Source organism: Crocodylus porosus, unplaced genomic scaffold (assembly GCF_001723895.1).
Source record: "Crocodylus porosus isolate Cpor-Errol unplaced genomic scaffold, CroPor_comp1, whole genome shotgun sequence".
Classification (NCBI taxonomy): Eukaryota; Metazoa; Chordata; order Crocodylia; family Crocodylidae; genus Crocodylus; species Crocodylus porosus.
In genome coordinates this window covers 4,282,535-4,298,733 of record NW_017728933.1, presented here as the reverse complement: position 1 = coordinate 4,298,733, position 16,199 = coordinate 4,282,535, and the positions used below count along the sequence as shown (strand labels likewise).

General features: G+C 44.1%; 1 protein-coding gene across 2 annotated transcripts in view; it reads right to left on the bottom strand.

Moving 5' to 3' along the window:
* Nucleotides 1-1,798: 1,798 nt before the first annotated feature.
* KAT6A (lysine acetyltransferase 6A) overlaps nucleotides 1,799-16,199 on the bottom strand; it is a 48,059-nt gene continuing 33,658 nt past the window's right edge. Inside the window, exons 13-17 of one of the 2 annotated variants that reach the window (XM_019546043.1) lie at nucleotides 15,121-15,352; nucleotides 14,323-14,527; nucleotides 12,274-12,966; nucleotides 11,533-11,839; nucleotides 1,799-7,059 (exon numbers count right to left, since the gene is read on the bottom strand). In XM_019546043.1, coding sequence (XP_019401588.1) covers nucleotides 4,478-7,059; nucleotides 11,533-11,839; nucleotides 12,274-12,966; nucleotides 14,323-14,527; nucleotides 15,121-15,352 — 4,019 coding nt within the window. In that variant the 3' untranslated portion in view covers nucleotides 1,799-4,477. The remainder of the gene's footprint in view (nucleotides 7,060-11,532; nucleotides 11,840-12,273; nucleotides 12,967-14,322; nucleotides 14,528-15,120; nucleotides 15,353-16,199) is intronic. The other variant, XM_019546044.1, reaches the window with a different exon arrangement.

Below are 16,199 nucleotides of genomic sequence, written 5' to 3'. Positions count from 1 at the left end.
GGGCTATTTTTTTTAGAACAATATCTATGACTACAAATAAAATTTTAGAATGAAATGGCTCTTTCTACCTTAAAAATCTAGCAATACTACTGGGATGGGCACACATGGACAGACAGACAGACAGACAGAAACACACACAATCCTAACAGACCTTTCCTGTAACATTGCTGAAGTATCATGCACAAGTGATTACTGAAAGCTGTGAGAACCCTTATCTCAGGTCACCCCGTCTCAAACCTTACTGTATGGTTGAATAACCTAAAACTGCTTGAAGAAAATGAACAAATCATCCTGGAGTGTTCTATTAGATTAGTTTCCAACTGTATCTTTATTAACTCGTCTCTTTAGGTCTGAAAAATATAACTGCCTCAAAGACAACAACCGTATTGAGTTTAAAGACTAACGATCTGACCTCAGGGGGAGTACAATGGCCTAATCTCACACAAATCAGCATGTATGTGTTCCTGTGCAGACACTGGAGAGTATACTTGAACATCTGTTTGAATAAAAACAAAAATATAGATATTTTACTCGCCCTCAGGGCCCTCTTTATTCATTTTCCACAAGTGCTTACACATGAGATTTGTTTTTGTGGAAGATAAACCTGTGAAAATGTCTATGGAAAGGTTTCCAGTAGAAATCTTTGGGTACCTATCTTGCAATCTGAGATCTTTCTACGCTGTGCTTATGCAGTCAGAATCCAGAATCATGCCATAGACCACCAGGCATACACCTGCATAGACCACCAGGAATACACCACTTGCAAGAAGTAGCAAATTGTCCATTAACAACTTGCCAGCAGAAATATCTTCACACTGAATGTCCCGACTCTGAACCAATTAATAAAAGTCTGCTTGTGAAGCTAGGCAAAAATCCTAATAAACAGTTAAATTATTTGCTACGTTTAGAATGAAAATTTCATCCAGGTAATCTCACAAAGTCACTGTAACTTGGCTTCCATCTAGTGTCTTAACAGCTCCATAGGACTGCAGCGTGCTCACGTGCAGAATCCTTTCTTTCCGGTAGCCAAACCCATTAATATAGTCATTTGTTTAAGAATCAATAGTATTGGACTAATCTTTTTCTGCCTTGATAAACTTTTGTGGTCAGTGTACTCTGCAGTGGTTTGCTGACCAAAATCTCTAGTTTCCATATCCACTTTGTCAGCATAAATCAAAGACAAAATTAATGCGTGTATAATCCAATGTCTTGCCTAGACAACATCAGTGTTACAACTGTTTTCATATATTAGGCCTAAGTAATTTATAGGATTAAGACATGATTCCCAATGTGGTCTTTCTGTCAGAGGGAACAAAAAATATTTATACACACACATACATACATATATGCATATATAATTGTGTGTGCATGCATGTGTATAAATAAAGGTCAGATAAATGTGTGTGTGTGTGTATATATACACATATATATGAAAATAAATGTATGTATACACACACACACTCATATGTATATAATTATTACCTAATTATATTATATATTATAGCAGGTTGGCCACAGCTGTTTTCAAACTTGACTTGCTTGTGGGCGCTTCGTAGTAGAGACTCTGAGAGCGGGAGTGATTTCCTAAAGCAGCCCACATGCTTCACAAATTGCTAAAGCTATGGGCAGAGTATTCTGCAACTAGTTTCCAGGACAGTGTTTCCCTAAGATACTGCACCTCTTCTGGATCAGTGGGCCTTCACGCGAGGGAATCGCACTTGCTGGTCCCCGAGAGCAGTGGCAGGATTCGGTTTTCCACGCCGAGAAGGAAGTAAAAATTCCACATGCACGACAGACATCCAAAATGGCTCAACATAATTTATTTTTTATGTTAAAATGTACAGAGTTCTTTTGAAAGTACTTGCTAGAAAGGGAAAAAAAAGTGATATTACATACAAGGAGAGGAAGGGAGACCAACCGGCCAGGAGCGCATGACATGGAGAGTTACAAAGGCATCTAGGCACCCCTTCCCCTTAGCTTACAAGTCACCATGAACAAAGTACAAAGAGGTTACAAAACAGGAAAAGCAAATATAAACAGACAGGAATAGACTTAGCTTCATTTGTACATGCGGCTTTTAGAGGCATCTGGAGCTCTATTCACACACTCTAGAGATCTCTTTAAAGAGAATTTTTATCTTTCTTAAAATAGTTTTTAATATTCTACAACAAAGATAAAAAATTTTAAAGATGGAATGAAATGAAAAAGCTCTTATTTTAAAAGGCATCAAAGTCACTAACAGTGAGTTTTTTTTTTTAATTTCTTTTAGAAGATTACCCAAGTTATCTTGCTAAAAATACATTTTTTTTTTAAACAGAAGTGAAAAAATGGTAGGTACCAATATTACTGCGTTGGATAATTTCTTTTTATAATATAGAAAAGAACATTTTTTTTTCTACAATAGTTCTACAGTCACAAAGGCTTGTGGAAAAGGGAGCTGCCCGATTGATAAAAAAAAAACCAAAAAACAAAACAAAACAAAAAAAAAAAACCCATACAAAAACCAAACCAAACAGAACAGCAAACAAACTAAATTCACGGCCCTCATTTCAACAGCTTCTCCTCCTGTCTGGAACTCGACCTGTCCCGTCCCCCCCGCCCCACACCCGCCTGTAACCAGGAAGCAAGGACACAGCTGAAGATCTAGGAAGGAGAGGGCAGCACTGTGTGCTTTCTACATGGATGATCTGGAACTGGAATAGTATATACAGAGAAATGGGGTCCTACACAGCCTCACACATGCTCAAAACTAAGAGAAACAAGAAGTGGAAGTCCTTAGAATTCTGCCATATACACCAGCAGTTACTGGAGGAAGGTCCATTTTAGTGCATCTGAAGAAACCCCAACTGTCATCTGGACTTTGACATTTTTTACAACGAATTAGTCCTATTTTTGCATCGGTATCCCTACAGAATATACAGCTAGAGAGAGCTTCCCAAGAAAGGGTCAGTGATGCTGTCCCTTTCTTTTTTTGCCTTCGATGATGAGCCAAAAGGTGCAGCGTCCCTTACACTGTCCCAGAGCGGTGTAGCAGGAAGAGAATGGAGCATGGGATGCGGACCAAGACGCTGCAAAATCCCGCCGTCTTGGTCCCACCATGGTGCGATTGCCTTGCCCTCGCTTCCTCCCTTAATGGAGGGGGCCTGAATTGCCCTTCATTTCCCACACGCTGCCTTACAGGGAATGAGCTTCCTGGGAAATTCTCCAAGGATGGTGTGAAAGCAGGGACGTGCCTATTTTAACACCATGACTTCCCTGGAAGAAGAGCACATCTAGCATTTCCACCCCGCACCGCATGTGCCAGAAACGGAACAGTGGGCAAGGACACCGTAGGTTTCTTGTCAAGACGCTTAAAACATACACTTCATCTTCCAAGATTACATAAGCAAAGGAACTTGGAGGCAGATCCCTGGAAACGGCTGCCTTTGAGCCCAGCCAGACTCAAAGGCTCAGAACCAAGACCCTCAGCATTTCAAAGTACATACTAAGGCAGAGATTGGGATCTCAGCGCTACAGCTGATTTGCAGGTTGTCAACACACAAGCCTGTAGTCATTCTCCTCCTGTTTCTGATGCACAGTACCTGGCCTCTTATCTTTTTAGCAACTGCCTGAGGGTGCACACAGCTCTCCTGTGATATGCTTATGCTACTTTAGACCAACAACGTGGGCGTGCGTCTGTGGGTTCTGGATGGGCACATATTAAAAGTTACATCGTACTTTCAGAATGAAACATAGAGATTCCTTTTTTTCAATTAACTCACCTACAAAGATATCCATGTGGAAAGAATTTATTGTTTACATATATGGTTTATATATTCCAAATTGTACGGAGGGGTGAGGGAGCTAGGGAGGTTAAAGCTGAGAAATGTTCCTGCCTCACTGAGATTAAAAGCTTCTGCTGTCCTCCACGTCCCCTTCCGAGTCTCCCGTAAGTGCCTCCTGCTGGACTGAAGTAGGGGATGCTAGGCGGGGAGCGGAGGGAAGGGTTTCAAGACCCGTTGAGGTGTCAGACATTTTACAGGACTGCAGCACGGGGAGTCGCGCGCAGTAGGGTGCAGGGCGGGGAGAGGAACATAGGTTCGAGAATACAATTTAAAAAGACGATTTCACTGTTACACATGTTCTGTCCGTGTGGTCAGCAAAGTAAGGCTCTTTTTTTAAAAACTATGAATAGATTTTTGTGCACGTTTCCGCCCCCCCCCCCCGAACCAGCTTTAAATGATTTCAGCTGTAAAATGTTTCAGGATTGTGAAGGAAAGAAAAACCCAAAACAAAACAAAACGGAAAAAAATAAACAACAAACGAACAAAAAGAATAAAAGACCAGGCTTCCTAAAAAATAAAATAAACCAAAGAAAAACCCTCTATATCTACAGCAATATTTTAACTGGAAAAAGGTCCGTTTTCTCTGGTTCGTCAGTATAAAAGGTTCCTTTATTTATATATATTTAAGTTTTTAGGTTGCAAGTTCATCTCGCTCATCTTCTCATGTACGGTCCATTGAGTGACTGCTTGGGAACCCCAGCAGCATTCATGTAGCTGTGATGGGAGGGGCCAGTGTACATCATGTTTCCATGAGGGTTTGGCTGCATAGGCTGCTGGGTATAGGCCTGGCTCCCCATCATCCCCATCTGCATCTGCATAGGATACTGTGCTGTCTGGTTCATGTAGGCAGGGTTACTATGGTAACTGCTGTTCATCATGGGTTGTGTCATTCGGTAGCTGTTCATGGCATTCAGGTTCATATTCATGGAGTTGACATTGTACGGGGTGGTTGGCATCAAGTTAACCCCCATGTTCATACCCCGCTGAACAGCCAGTGCCCGGGGCCCAGCCTGCATGGCGACTGCTGGCGGGCTGCGCCCGTACAGCTGCTGCTGGTGTGCAGTTGCAGAGGGCAGTGGTGCCGATTTGGAGCGAATGGAAATGTGCCCCTTGACTGGCATCTGCCCCTGCAACCTCTGTGTGTGAGGGATACCAATGTTGGTAGCGGACATATTACACTGGAGCAAGGGTGACGTGAGGTTCATGGTGGGGGATGCCAGGTTTGGTGGGGGGGTCATGGTGTCTTGTGCTTGCGGTGTCCCAGCTAATGGGTGAGATGGAGCTAGCTGGGCCAATCCTGTGTTGGACAAAGAAACACTGGTTGCATAGGAAGTCACAGCAGGAGAATGGCTATAAGGCATGGCATGAGGGTCCATAATGGTATTTGTTAGCTGCTGCAACTTGGCTAAACTGAATGTGGCTGATGGCTGCGAGTAGCCCCCGGCCCCAAAATCCCCCGGAATCCTCTCGTAGATACTGATGTTGCTGGCGCTTCCCGACTCCGGGATTTCCATGATCATCGGTGCTGGGGTGAAGCTGTTATTCATGCTACACTGAGACAGTGGAGGCTGCTGCTGTGGGGGAGGTGGGGGCTGAGGCTGTTGTGACTGCGGCTGCTGCTGCGGCTGCTGGGGTGCTGGTTGCTGGTTGCTCGGAGGCCTTTCCACCACGCAGCTCTGAGGCGACTTGATGTTGCAGTTGGCTGCAGGCTGGACAGTGCTCTGCTGCATCATGCTGCAACTGTTGCCAATGTTTGCCATCTGCTGAGTGACAACACAACTGTTCTGAGTGAGGCTGCTGGAGGAAGAGAGTCCTCCGTATGAGCAGCTGCTCTGGGAAGAGTTGTTTCCACAAATGCTACCTCCCATGGTGGAGTCGTAACTGCTGGGGTTCTCATAGTTCTCCGTGGTGCTCTCAATGCTGCCAAGGTCACTGAAGCCACTATCCACCACCTGCTGAGAGTGGTCTGATACAGAAGGCACATCCATCATGGGGCTGGTCTCCATGTTCTGCATAGAGGGTGCGGACAGGGATCCTTGTTCAGGGCTTATCTGGGTGTAACCACTCTCCAGGGCAGGCACGTTGGGGCTGCTGACAGAGCGCACAGACTGGCTCGGGTGGGACTGGACAGAAGATATCGGACTGTTGTGCTCCGAGGCATGACAATCCTCCACCATGGAGATCTGAGGGTCCTCGTCTGCCTGGGTGTAGCTCTGCAGGGTCTGACAAGCAGCTAGCGTTTCCTCGCAGTCCTGGTAGGCCACGTCATGCTCGTTGCTTTCTTCCTGCGTCAGAGACTGGACTGCTTGGACCGTTTCTAGGTCTAGCTCACTGTGAGGAATCTCTTCCTCTTCTTTTAGTTCAATTAACCCTTCTTTATTGTTTTGCTCTTCTTCATGATCGTCCTCGGAGCCAGGAACATGCTCTGAGCCTCCTGAGGTCTCATGAGAAGCCTGCTCTTCCTCAGAATCTGCCTCGGCCTCATTTTTGCCCTTTGCATCTTCCCTACTGCTCTGTAGGTTTGCTTCTAAAAAAGACTCCTGAACATCAGGCTCCTCTTTCACCCCATCCCCAACAGGCTGTTCCTCCAATTCTTTCTTCTTCGCAGACTCCAGGTGAGCATCATCTTCATCATCGGCATCATGGTCTTCATTTTGATTTATCACCTCTGCAACATCATCCTCTTCCTCGTGATCATGCTCAGGCTCTTCTGCTTCTTGCTGCTCCTCCTCTGATTGCCTTTGCTCTTCCGATACCCGTGGCTTTTCCTCTACTTCTTCCTCTATCTCAGGCTCTTTGACTTCTGGTGCTGGACTGCTGCTGTCCACAGGAGAAACTGCTCTCACTTCACTGCTTGTTGTATCTTCCTCCTCTCCCTCTCCCACCTCTTCTGCTTCCATGTGCACGTCCTCCTCCTTCCTCTCCTCAGCAAGGGGCAGCTCTTCTTTTTGTTCAACAGGCTCTTCCTTCTCCTGCATCTTGGGTTTGCGCCCTGGTTTTGAATCAGTTACCACTGCATCAACTCCTTCATCCTCGGCAGAGGCTGGCACCTTCTCCTGGTTCAGTTTAAGCCCTGGTTTCCGACCAGGTCTTTTCTTCCAGTGGACTGGCTTGCGGCTTTTGCCTTTTGGCCATCCCTTCTTCTTTTTCATGGGGGTAGAAGTATCCGGCTCAAGGGGAGAATCTGTTGCTTCACATTTTCTCAGCAGAGAGACTGGCTTCAAGGTAGGGGTGCCTGAAAACAAAACAAAAACACTGCTCAGCTATTTCCAGTTACTTTCACCTTTTTCTCCCTTGGCCCTGCCTTCAAGGAAGTGCCTCTGCAGAGTCCCAGACTACCCACCCCATTTATTAATCTGTCTCTACAAACTTTTTAAGAAAAGAGCAAACTCTTCACTTTCCCCTTGTGCAAAATGTGCACATTAGCAGCATGTGACGTGAATCACATGTGCCAAGAACACCACCGTTTTCCAGGTCTCTCTATTCAAAATTTCAACTCCAAAAATCAAATGACTGACAATGCTGGAAATAGTAGAACCACAATACCATACGTTCGAGCAGAAAAAAGTTCCACCTAGGTCAGTGTCTTCAGCACCTACAAAGATGGGATGCAGGTAGGTTTATACTTATTTCTGAATCTTGCAGGTCTGCTGAAGAAATAAATTTTTCTCCTTCCAGTCACTGCTGAAATTTGTTAACATCAAACAATTATAAAGATACTTTAATGGGGCAGTTGGTAAAAGTTCTACATCTGAGTAAATATCAAAAGGCAGCCAAATCTGCCCCCTCATCTGGATTTTTTGATGGGTTGCTTCTCACATTTCAGCTGTCTTTCAAATTCTGTAACAGCTTCCTAGATTATAAGGCCGAAAAGGACCCCTGTGAGAATCGATTCTGACCTCTTTAACAGCCACAGAACTTCTTTGAATTAACTCCTGCTTGAACAAGAGGACAGCAATTAGAAAAACCTCTAAGCATCCCTCAAAAATTCCCAATAATGGAATCCACCACAAGCCCTGGTCAATTGTTTCAGTGGTCAATTTCCCTCATTATTTTTTCCTTTGCAGGGTAATTGTTTCCTCTGTGTAAGAACGCCCAACAGTCCTTATTCCTAGATGTCTTGCCTCAACACTTGGCTGTACGTGTAACATGTGCATTGTTTGCTGCACCTAGTTTACCCAGAAGTCCAGCTTATTCTGTATAACTGAACGGTCCCATTCATTATTTATCACTTACCCACAATTTCTGGGTCCCCTGCAAACCTTATCAATAATGATCTCCTAGGCCATGGATAAAAATGTGAAAGAGCAATGGCTCAGAACCAGTCCCTCGGGGACTGCCCCAGAAAACAAAACTGGCTAGAGGAGGTTTTCCTGTTTACAATTATGTGCTGACAGTTATGAGCTAGCCAGGTTCATTCTGCATCATCCTACTTGCTTAATCAAGATGTTGTCTAGTAATAAATTAAATCCTTAAAAGGATGTGTGTGTACTGCTGGAGCACCATTACTTTTATCAACCCCAGCTTGTAGTCTCATCAAAACAGAAAGACAGCCAGTTCTCTGACAAGATCTGTTTTCCACAAACCCGCGTTTTGTAGCAAACGCCAATTTTAATTCTTTAGTCATTAAATCCCCTATTGCCCATTTCATTATTCAATCAGGATCCATTTCAGGCTGACAGACCTATAATTACAAGGTTCATGCCATTGACCCTTTTGAAATACTGACACAACATTAGCTTCCTCCCAGCCCTTTGGAATCTCTCCAGTGTTCCAAGACTTATTAAAAGTCAACATTATGGTCCAGAGAGCTCTTTGTCCAGTTCTTTCGAAACTCTTGGATGCTAGTTATCCAGACCTGCTGATGGAAAAAAGTAAAAGTTTAGCAGTTACTGTTTAATATCTTCCTAAGTTGCTGCCGGAGTGGAAAGTATTTCATCATTGTCCCTGGACATAGCTACATCATTTGACTTCCCCGCACACAGAACACGAATGTTTATATTTCTGCATTTCCTACCATTGTTTTTATCCTGAAGTTCCCTGTCATGTTATGCAATATCCCACCCAATTCTTACCAGCTGTTCTTATACTAAACACCCAATTACAAAGGCAACTGTGTCATCCATCTGACTGAGCAGGGCTGGAGGACGTGGTCTCAGTAGCTCACAAACACTTCTCACGGGCATGGTCATAGGGAACATGGCAGAAACCCTGGCCTGCTATGGACCTAACACTTCAAGACAGCGAACGTGATCGACATCCCGAGCAGTTGGCCCAGGCCCTTTAGGCTCCAGTCCTATTGGGTATAAGACATTCAAACTTTATAGGCCAAACTACTGACATTTCTACTAAAGCACCAGTCCCATCTTCACATGTAGATGAGAAAACTGGACATTCATTAAGAAGTACAAATGGATGTGCAAAAGTCTGTCTACAGGGATACTTAGGACTGACCTCAAGGTCACCCTCAGCCAGGCTGACTCACATAACTCTTTATCTGTACTCTACCTAGCTATTGACCCTGGTTAACCAAAACCCACTCAACCTGTACTGAGACCAAATTTCAGAAAAACGTGATGTTTTTGAGAAGTTATACATATTTGCCAAGTTCTTTTTTTCTCAGCTTGAAGGCAAAATCTGGAGAATTTGACTAAGGCTTGAAAAATCCTCAAGTCAGGTCTCAGCAGGAAGCTTTTTTTGGCAAGTGACAAATCCCTGCAAAATATAGGGCTTTTTGAGAAATGACCATAGCCGCCCAATTGTGAAGAGAACCTTCCAGATGTGAACTGACTGTGAATGAATATGGCACTCTTTTCCTGAATATAAAGCTTGACGCTGCCTGTGCCTTTGTTCGGGGCTTTCCAAAACTGTGGCAAATTAAAAGCTAATCGGAGTCTGCTGAAGCTTAGACTGGTGAAGCTGACAGATCAGGGCAACTTCAGTGAGTAGCTACTACTCAGGAAATCTACCCGCAACCACAAAAAAAAGCTAGTCACTAAGAAAGTAAGACAGAGAACATTTGGGCGGGGGGAGGGCAAAGACGAGAAGAGAAGCAGAAACTGCCTTTTTGCAGAAATCTGCAAGCTGAGAATCCCACGATACTGAATTATTTCACCAAAAGGGCCAGTAATGAATTTGTAGGTGATGACCTCTGAACAGTTATGATGCATTATCATATTTCCTTTCTTAAAACCCATAGCTCTTTTACATTATATGTGCAATGGTACACCCATCAAAAGGTGTGAGAAGGAAACTTTCTCTCTGCAATTCCAGGTGCAAAACCACCTGAAGAGTGTGCTCAATTTTGGGGCACAATTACCTAAGAGATGTTGACAAATTTGTAAGAGATAAGGAATAAAGCGAGAGTGAACGCACGTGCACCAGAGGTCAGGAAGAACTGAGTTAGGAATGATTAAGAGAAATAAATATGGGAAGATTGGATAAGGCAACAACTACAAAGACAAGAATGATTCAATCTGGTAAATGGGCATAATTTAGAAAAACAATATGAAAAAAATGTAGATTAAATATCTGGAAATACCTCCCAGCAAGAAAAGCATTATGCTACATAATCATGAATGTGTTATTGCTTTAGATGGACTGACAACTGTAGCAGAAGGCAGAGATGGGGGAAGAACTCTATTGGTTGGGATACTCTCTGATAATGCATGTCACAAGCCCTACTGGATGTACAACTTGGTTGAGCTTCCCCCCCACCATTAACTATTGCACGTCCTGGTTCCTCAGTTAGACAACGCATGACTTTAATGCTGCATTTGCATTTTTTGAGTGAACTTAAATGAGGATTAGTGCCACAAGGATTCAATGGGGACCAGTGCTATATAAATAGCAAAGATAGCTATCACCGTATCACTGCTCCTTCAGCATTTAGGTACTGTTAGAGGGAACTTTCCTCCGCTAATCAAAGGCCAGTTGAGTGGTATGAATAATTTAGGTAGTTCCGATAAGAATTATTCAAGGTGGAATGAGAACATCATACATCTGTTTCTGCTGCTCCTTTATTTTTATTTGGCTGTTTGCCGCATCCAATGCAGGCAATCAAAGAGTTCCCATGAGGAATGTGATACACTGGGCAATAACAGAACCTCCAGCCACTGCAAGACAGGTGAACGTAGTGAAACACTTAAATGAGAAATATTCATTCTGTAGTTTAACAGTACGCTAAGAGCCCTAGTTCCGACCCGGTGTCTTTTTGCTGCCTGCATTAAAGGCCTAGGATCAGAGAACTCTGGAGAGGGAGGACAGAGAACGAGTGAGTACCTGCATTAGAACAAAGGATCACAAAACAGACTCTCACCTAGTCCTCCTTTTTCATTTGGCCACTGCCCATGGAGGCTGCTCAAAACTGTCTGTGGTTTGGTTTGCTTTCATTTTTTCTAAGTGACTTCTCTGTGTAACCAGGCACAGAAATCTACTTCACTAAAGAAGTAAAGGGCTAAAATCTGAAGGTGCCATACTATCTTTTCACATGCTAATAGGATGTTTAAGTATAAAAATCACGTTTTCCATACATGTGCTGTACATTTGAGGAAGGCATAACCAAGAATGTGTGTCCTACCCTGTAGTTTATCTGGAAATTATATGGCAAAGTAGACGACCAGTTCCCTCACGAGAGATACAGTCTATCAATTACTGATATCTTCATCTAACTCCAAGTGCAAATTCACAACACGCTTATGAAACATACCGTTAGTGTCATCAGAATCCTCTTCATCTTTGGACTTCCTCTTCGAGGAGGGTCGGCGCCTGAGGGTATCTGGTGGGGGTAAGTGACGAAAATACCCCCTAGGGAATAGCTCGCTTTCATCCTCTTCCTCTTCCTCCTCTTCCTCAATCTCAAAGGTAGGCTCTAATCGGGGCATTGGCCTCTCGGAGTCCGAGTCCTCAAAAGGCTCATCCAACACCTCTGTGGTCTCGGAGATTGTTTCAGTGACAACACTGCTGTTGTGGTGCTTGCGCTTACGTACTCGCCTCTTGCGATGGAGAATTGGTTTCTGAAAAAAAACATTTGAGTAAAATCAATAAAATTAAGCAATGAACAATGAAAAAACAGGTACCTGAATTTTACACTATGGATGGGACCAGAAGCCTCCCCTCTGACATAGAGACTCTGGTCTAAATTATACACGTGTTAACACAGAGTAAAGGCACTGGCTTACATAAAGTTTTCTAGCTTTACATCAATGTAACACAGCAGAATCTGTTTATAAGAGCTGATGGACTGCAGGTACTCAGTGAACTACCGTATAAGTGTTTGAAGACCAAAGGACTTCACCTACTAATGACATTTCAGCATAGATCCACTAACAAGGTCTACTGAGTGCTATTACTATGAAAAGAATTGGCAAGAAGATGGCACCAGACCAGGGAGAGCAAATGCAGCCCACAGCCAGGGACAGAGGGATCTTAAAGACTCTGTAACACGCACCTTTCGTTTTAATGTTGGCTTGGTAAGAACAGGTGGAGAGTTGGACCGAGGACTCACAGGATCATCATCCTCCTCTTCGCTACTCTCACTAAAGCACCTCAGAAGAGTCCTATCACCATCGCTGTAGCGGCGGGGCAATCTGTCACACTCCTCCACGAATCGGCACTTTGGTGGCTCAGTGTTCTTCTTTAACTGTCTTCTCAACATCTCCATGCCTTCACTGTATCGCCGCCCAGGCACCAAGGACTTGTCACTTTTCCCATACTGTCCCTGTGGGGCTGCAGCCTTATCCTCATCTTCCCCGTAACGCCCCCGGAGGGCCGGGGATTTTTCTTCACATTCGCCGCATCGTCCCTGTGAAGCTGCCGACTTCTCCTCGCATTCGCTGCAACGGCCTCGTGAGGCAGCCGACTTCTCCTCGCATTCGCTGCACCGCCCGCTAGGAGCTGCAGACAGCTCCTCTAGGAACAGTTTCTGTTCCTTATCGCAAAAAGTTTCCTGAAGCTTTTTGCCCTTCCGGCTCCATCGGCCCCTTCGTGATGGCTGGCTGTTTGCAGGAAGACTATCCAAAGGAAGAACTTGTTTGTTTGGCCGTACTGAACTGGCTGGAGCAACAATGTCTGGCTTTTTTTCATTCTCTGGAGGAGAATAAGGTTCTTGCTCTTTCTTCTCCCAGGAGGCAGGTTTCACCATCTATGTTGGAATAAAAACATGCATTTCAGATTTTCTCTTTAAAACCTATCCCAAATTCTACTCCATAAAAGCTGTTGACCAAGGCAAAGGGCCCAATTAGGAAATAAGCGACTCAAAAAGGTGACAGAAGCTTCTGCAAACTGGAGAAAGGCAGATGGGGAGAATGTCATAGAGCTGCAGAAGGACTCCCAAATCCCTACAGGTTGAAAAAGTATCCCCACCTGCTCCCTGACAATCAAGCTCAGCTAATAGCGGCCAAGAACATACTGATACCTATCGGAATGAGGAGAGAACTATGTTACGCCTGACCCCTGTACCTGTTTGTGCTCCCAGGGAACCGACAGCTTTTTTGCGGCTATTGCATGTGGCTTTAAAGAAGGAGAAATAATTTTCTGTCACTGTGCAATACCCAGGGAATTTAACTCATAATGCAAGAGTGGTGCACAGTCCTTCTGTCAGCCAGAGCAAAGCATTTCACTTAGGTCACATGTTTGGTCAATGACAGATGCAAAAGTGGCTTGTTTAAAGATACAGCTTGTCCTGAGGCTTTCAGCTGTTCTGCAGACAGGTCCACTGGGACAGAAATGTGGTGGTTCTGGGTGATCCTCAAGGTTGATGTTTGCACACTGTAACATTTGCTTTAAGTGTGAATGTGAACAGGCGATTCTCAGCTAGGGTGCCATGACATCCTTTCAAAAGTTGTTGTGGGATGCCACACAATATTAGCACTATTAAGTGTGCAAATGCCTATGCACAATTCAGAAGATAAACCTAAAGTTTTCAAACAGGAATTCAGTGTTCAAAACCCACTCTGACCCTGTTGTGGTCCAAGTTCTTTGTACTAAAAAAAATTGCTGTATTTCCATAATAAAAAACTAGTTAAAACTAAGAGCTGGCATTTTTTCTAAGAGGCTCCTTGAGTCTAAAATGGTTGAGAATCACTGCCCAAATGTTTTTATTTTTCCCTAAAAATATTAAGTTTCCATTTTTAAGAATTCCTTTCTGCGCACAACCTGGGGCCAAGGAAATGCAAAATGGAATGAAACATTTCCTTTGATTTTAAAAGAACAGTGCTGTTCAGTGATGGACAGGAATCTCTTCAGAGTACACTACCAAATGGTACAAGTTTGGGTGTCTACTTCTCTCCAAACTCTGTGCCATGTGGCTCCCTCTCCTCTGGTTTCTGACCTGGAACTGGGCAGGTAAATAATCTAATCCATGCCACCTTCTACAATTCAGGAAGATGCTAAAGCCTCCCATTCACACATTTGGATTGGAAACAAAACACTGTGACTGTTTTGAAGAGAATTAAATGGCATACTACGGCTTACATAAAAGCAATAGATTCACTCTTATACTGGCCTCTAGATCTCTTTCCTTCTGCTGCTCTTCATTTTCTCCTTCCTCAGTCTCTTCTTCTTCATCCTCAGAGACAACAGAGTTGGAGACAATGACAGGTGTCCAGCGCAAACATTCTGGATCTACATCTATGGATCGGACATGCATCTTGAGCTTTGCCATATGTTCCTGGATAAGTTTCTCCCGACGAACAATCACAAATCTGGAAAGAGAGAAGGCTCTTCAGACCACAAACACTGAGGTGCACACTGCTGACAGAGACACAAGAAATTAATGCAAAGCAAGGTCTGACAGAAGGATCCATACATCCTTGATCAATGCCATTGTGTTTAGCTTCAGCAAACAATGGGAATGAAAGGTACAGATTGTTAAGAAGACCTTCTACTATCTGTGACATCCTAAAGCTGGCAGGAAGAACATCTTCAGCCTTCAGAGACAAAGTACTGTGGTCTCTCCATTCCTGGGCAAAGATAAAAAAGTTACACTGCTGCTATAGACTAGTCTGGAAGGTCAGGATTAGGGCAGCGTTTGTTGTTAGAAGAGGGTGCTAAGAAAAGAATGCAAGACTAGGGGTATAATGGGTAAAGATGCATCTTAGAAAAACAAAAGATACTCTCTGATTATTTGTGGACCAAGGCAAAAGTTTTCTTTACTGTCCAAGCACTTGGAACTGGTCTCCCAAGAGAGTAGCCGTGGAGACACTTGAGCAGGAAGGCATGAGCACAGTCCTCCCAGCAGTGCTATTCAAGAGGATCTGGGCCTTGGTCTGGGAAGCAGTTGGGCCACTATACTCACTGGTCACTGCGGAAGTCAAGCATTCGTAGGTGGTGCAAGGTGGACGTGATGTCTTGAGGGCAGATTCCAGTCAGTTTGCTTAACTTCTTGATGCTTAATTGCTTGTCACGGTGATGATAAAGGCACTCCAGTATTACACTTTTCCAATAAGCCATGTATGAGAGACGGCCCAGATCAGACAGTGGCTTTTCTGGTGACCCTGCTTGACCTTCACGCTTTGAAAGCAGATAGCCTAAGGAAACACAGAGTAACTTGTCACCAGGACTACATGATGCAGCTACCAACTTTTGCATCCTAGCCCAAACCAAACTCATAAAGGAGCTTCTATGGTGGCATTCTTCCCACATAGGGCTGAAAGTATTTGAAAGACGAGGCATAACTGCATTCCAAGAGACACTGATTAACTGGCTACGCTTCTTCCACCTATAACTTTTACTGTCCTAGAATGCATTCAGAAATCTGTAGGCCACATCCTACTTATGCTACCAGTCATGTGCTGGTGCTACCAGACGGCACCAAGGGCAGCTATACACATGCCCAACACCTGCTCCAATGTGTTCTAATTAGAACACTCCAGCAGCCTTGGTGTCACATGCATTCAGGATCCCTGCGTTTCAAAATGGGCAGCAGGGGTGCTTTAGTTAAAACTTGTCAGAAGAGCTTTAGTTAAAGCATCCCTGCCACTATTTTGAAGCACAGGATGCTGAATACATGACACGCTGAGGGCGTTTTAATTAGAGCAGCTCCTGAATGCTCCCCCCTTCTCTCCCCGGAGCATGTGTAAAGATGCTCCAAGTGCCTAACTAGAAAAGTAAAGACAGTGTGAAAGCAGACTAGGGCAGACTTGCAGCTTCTGAGTATGAAGAACAGATATCAGAATTTTCAAACCTAACTATACTGGAGGTGAGAGCACACCAAAGATGCTACCATGAGATACGCAAGGATGGGAATTTATGTAGAGCATAAGGAGGTGAACAGTTAAACGATGAATTGTTTAACCGATAAGCCTAGTGATAACTGGTTCTAGCCAACCGGTTATTGTTTAACAGAGGTGCAGTCTGACAGGGAAGGGTAACCAC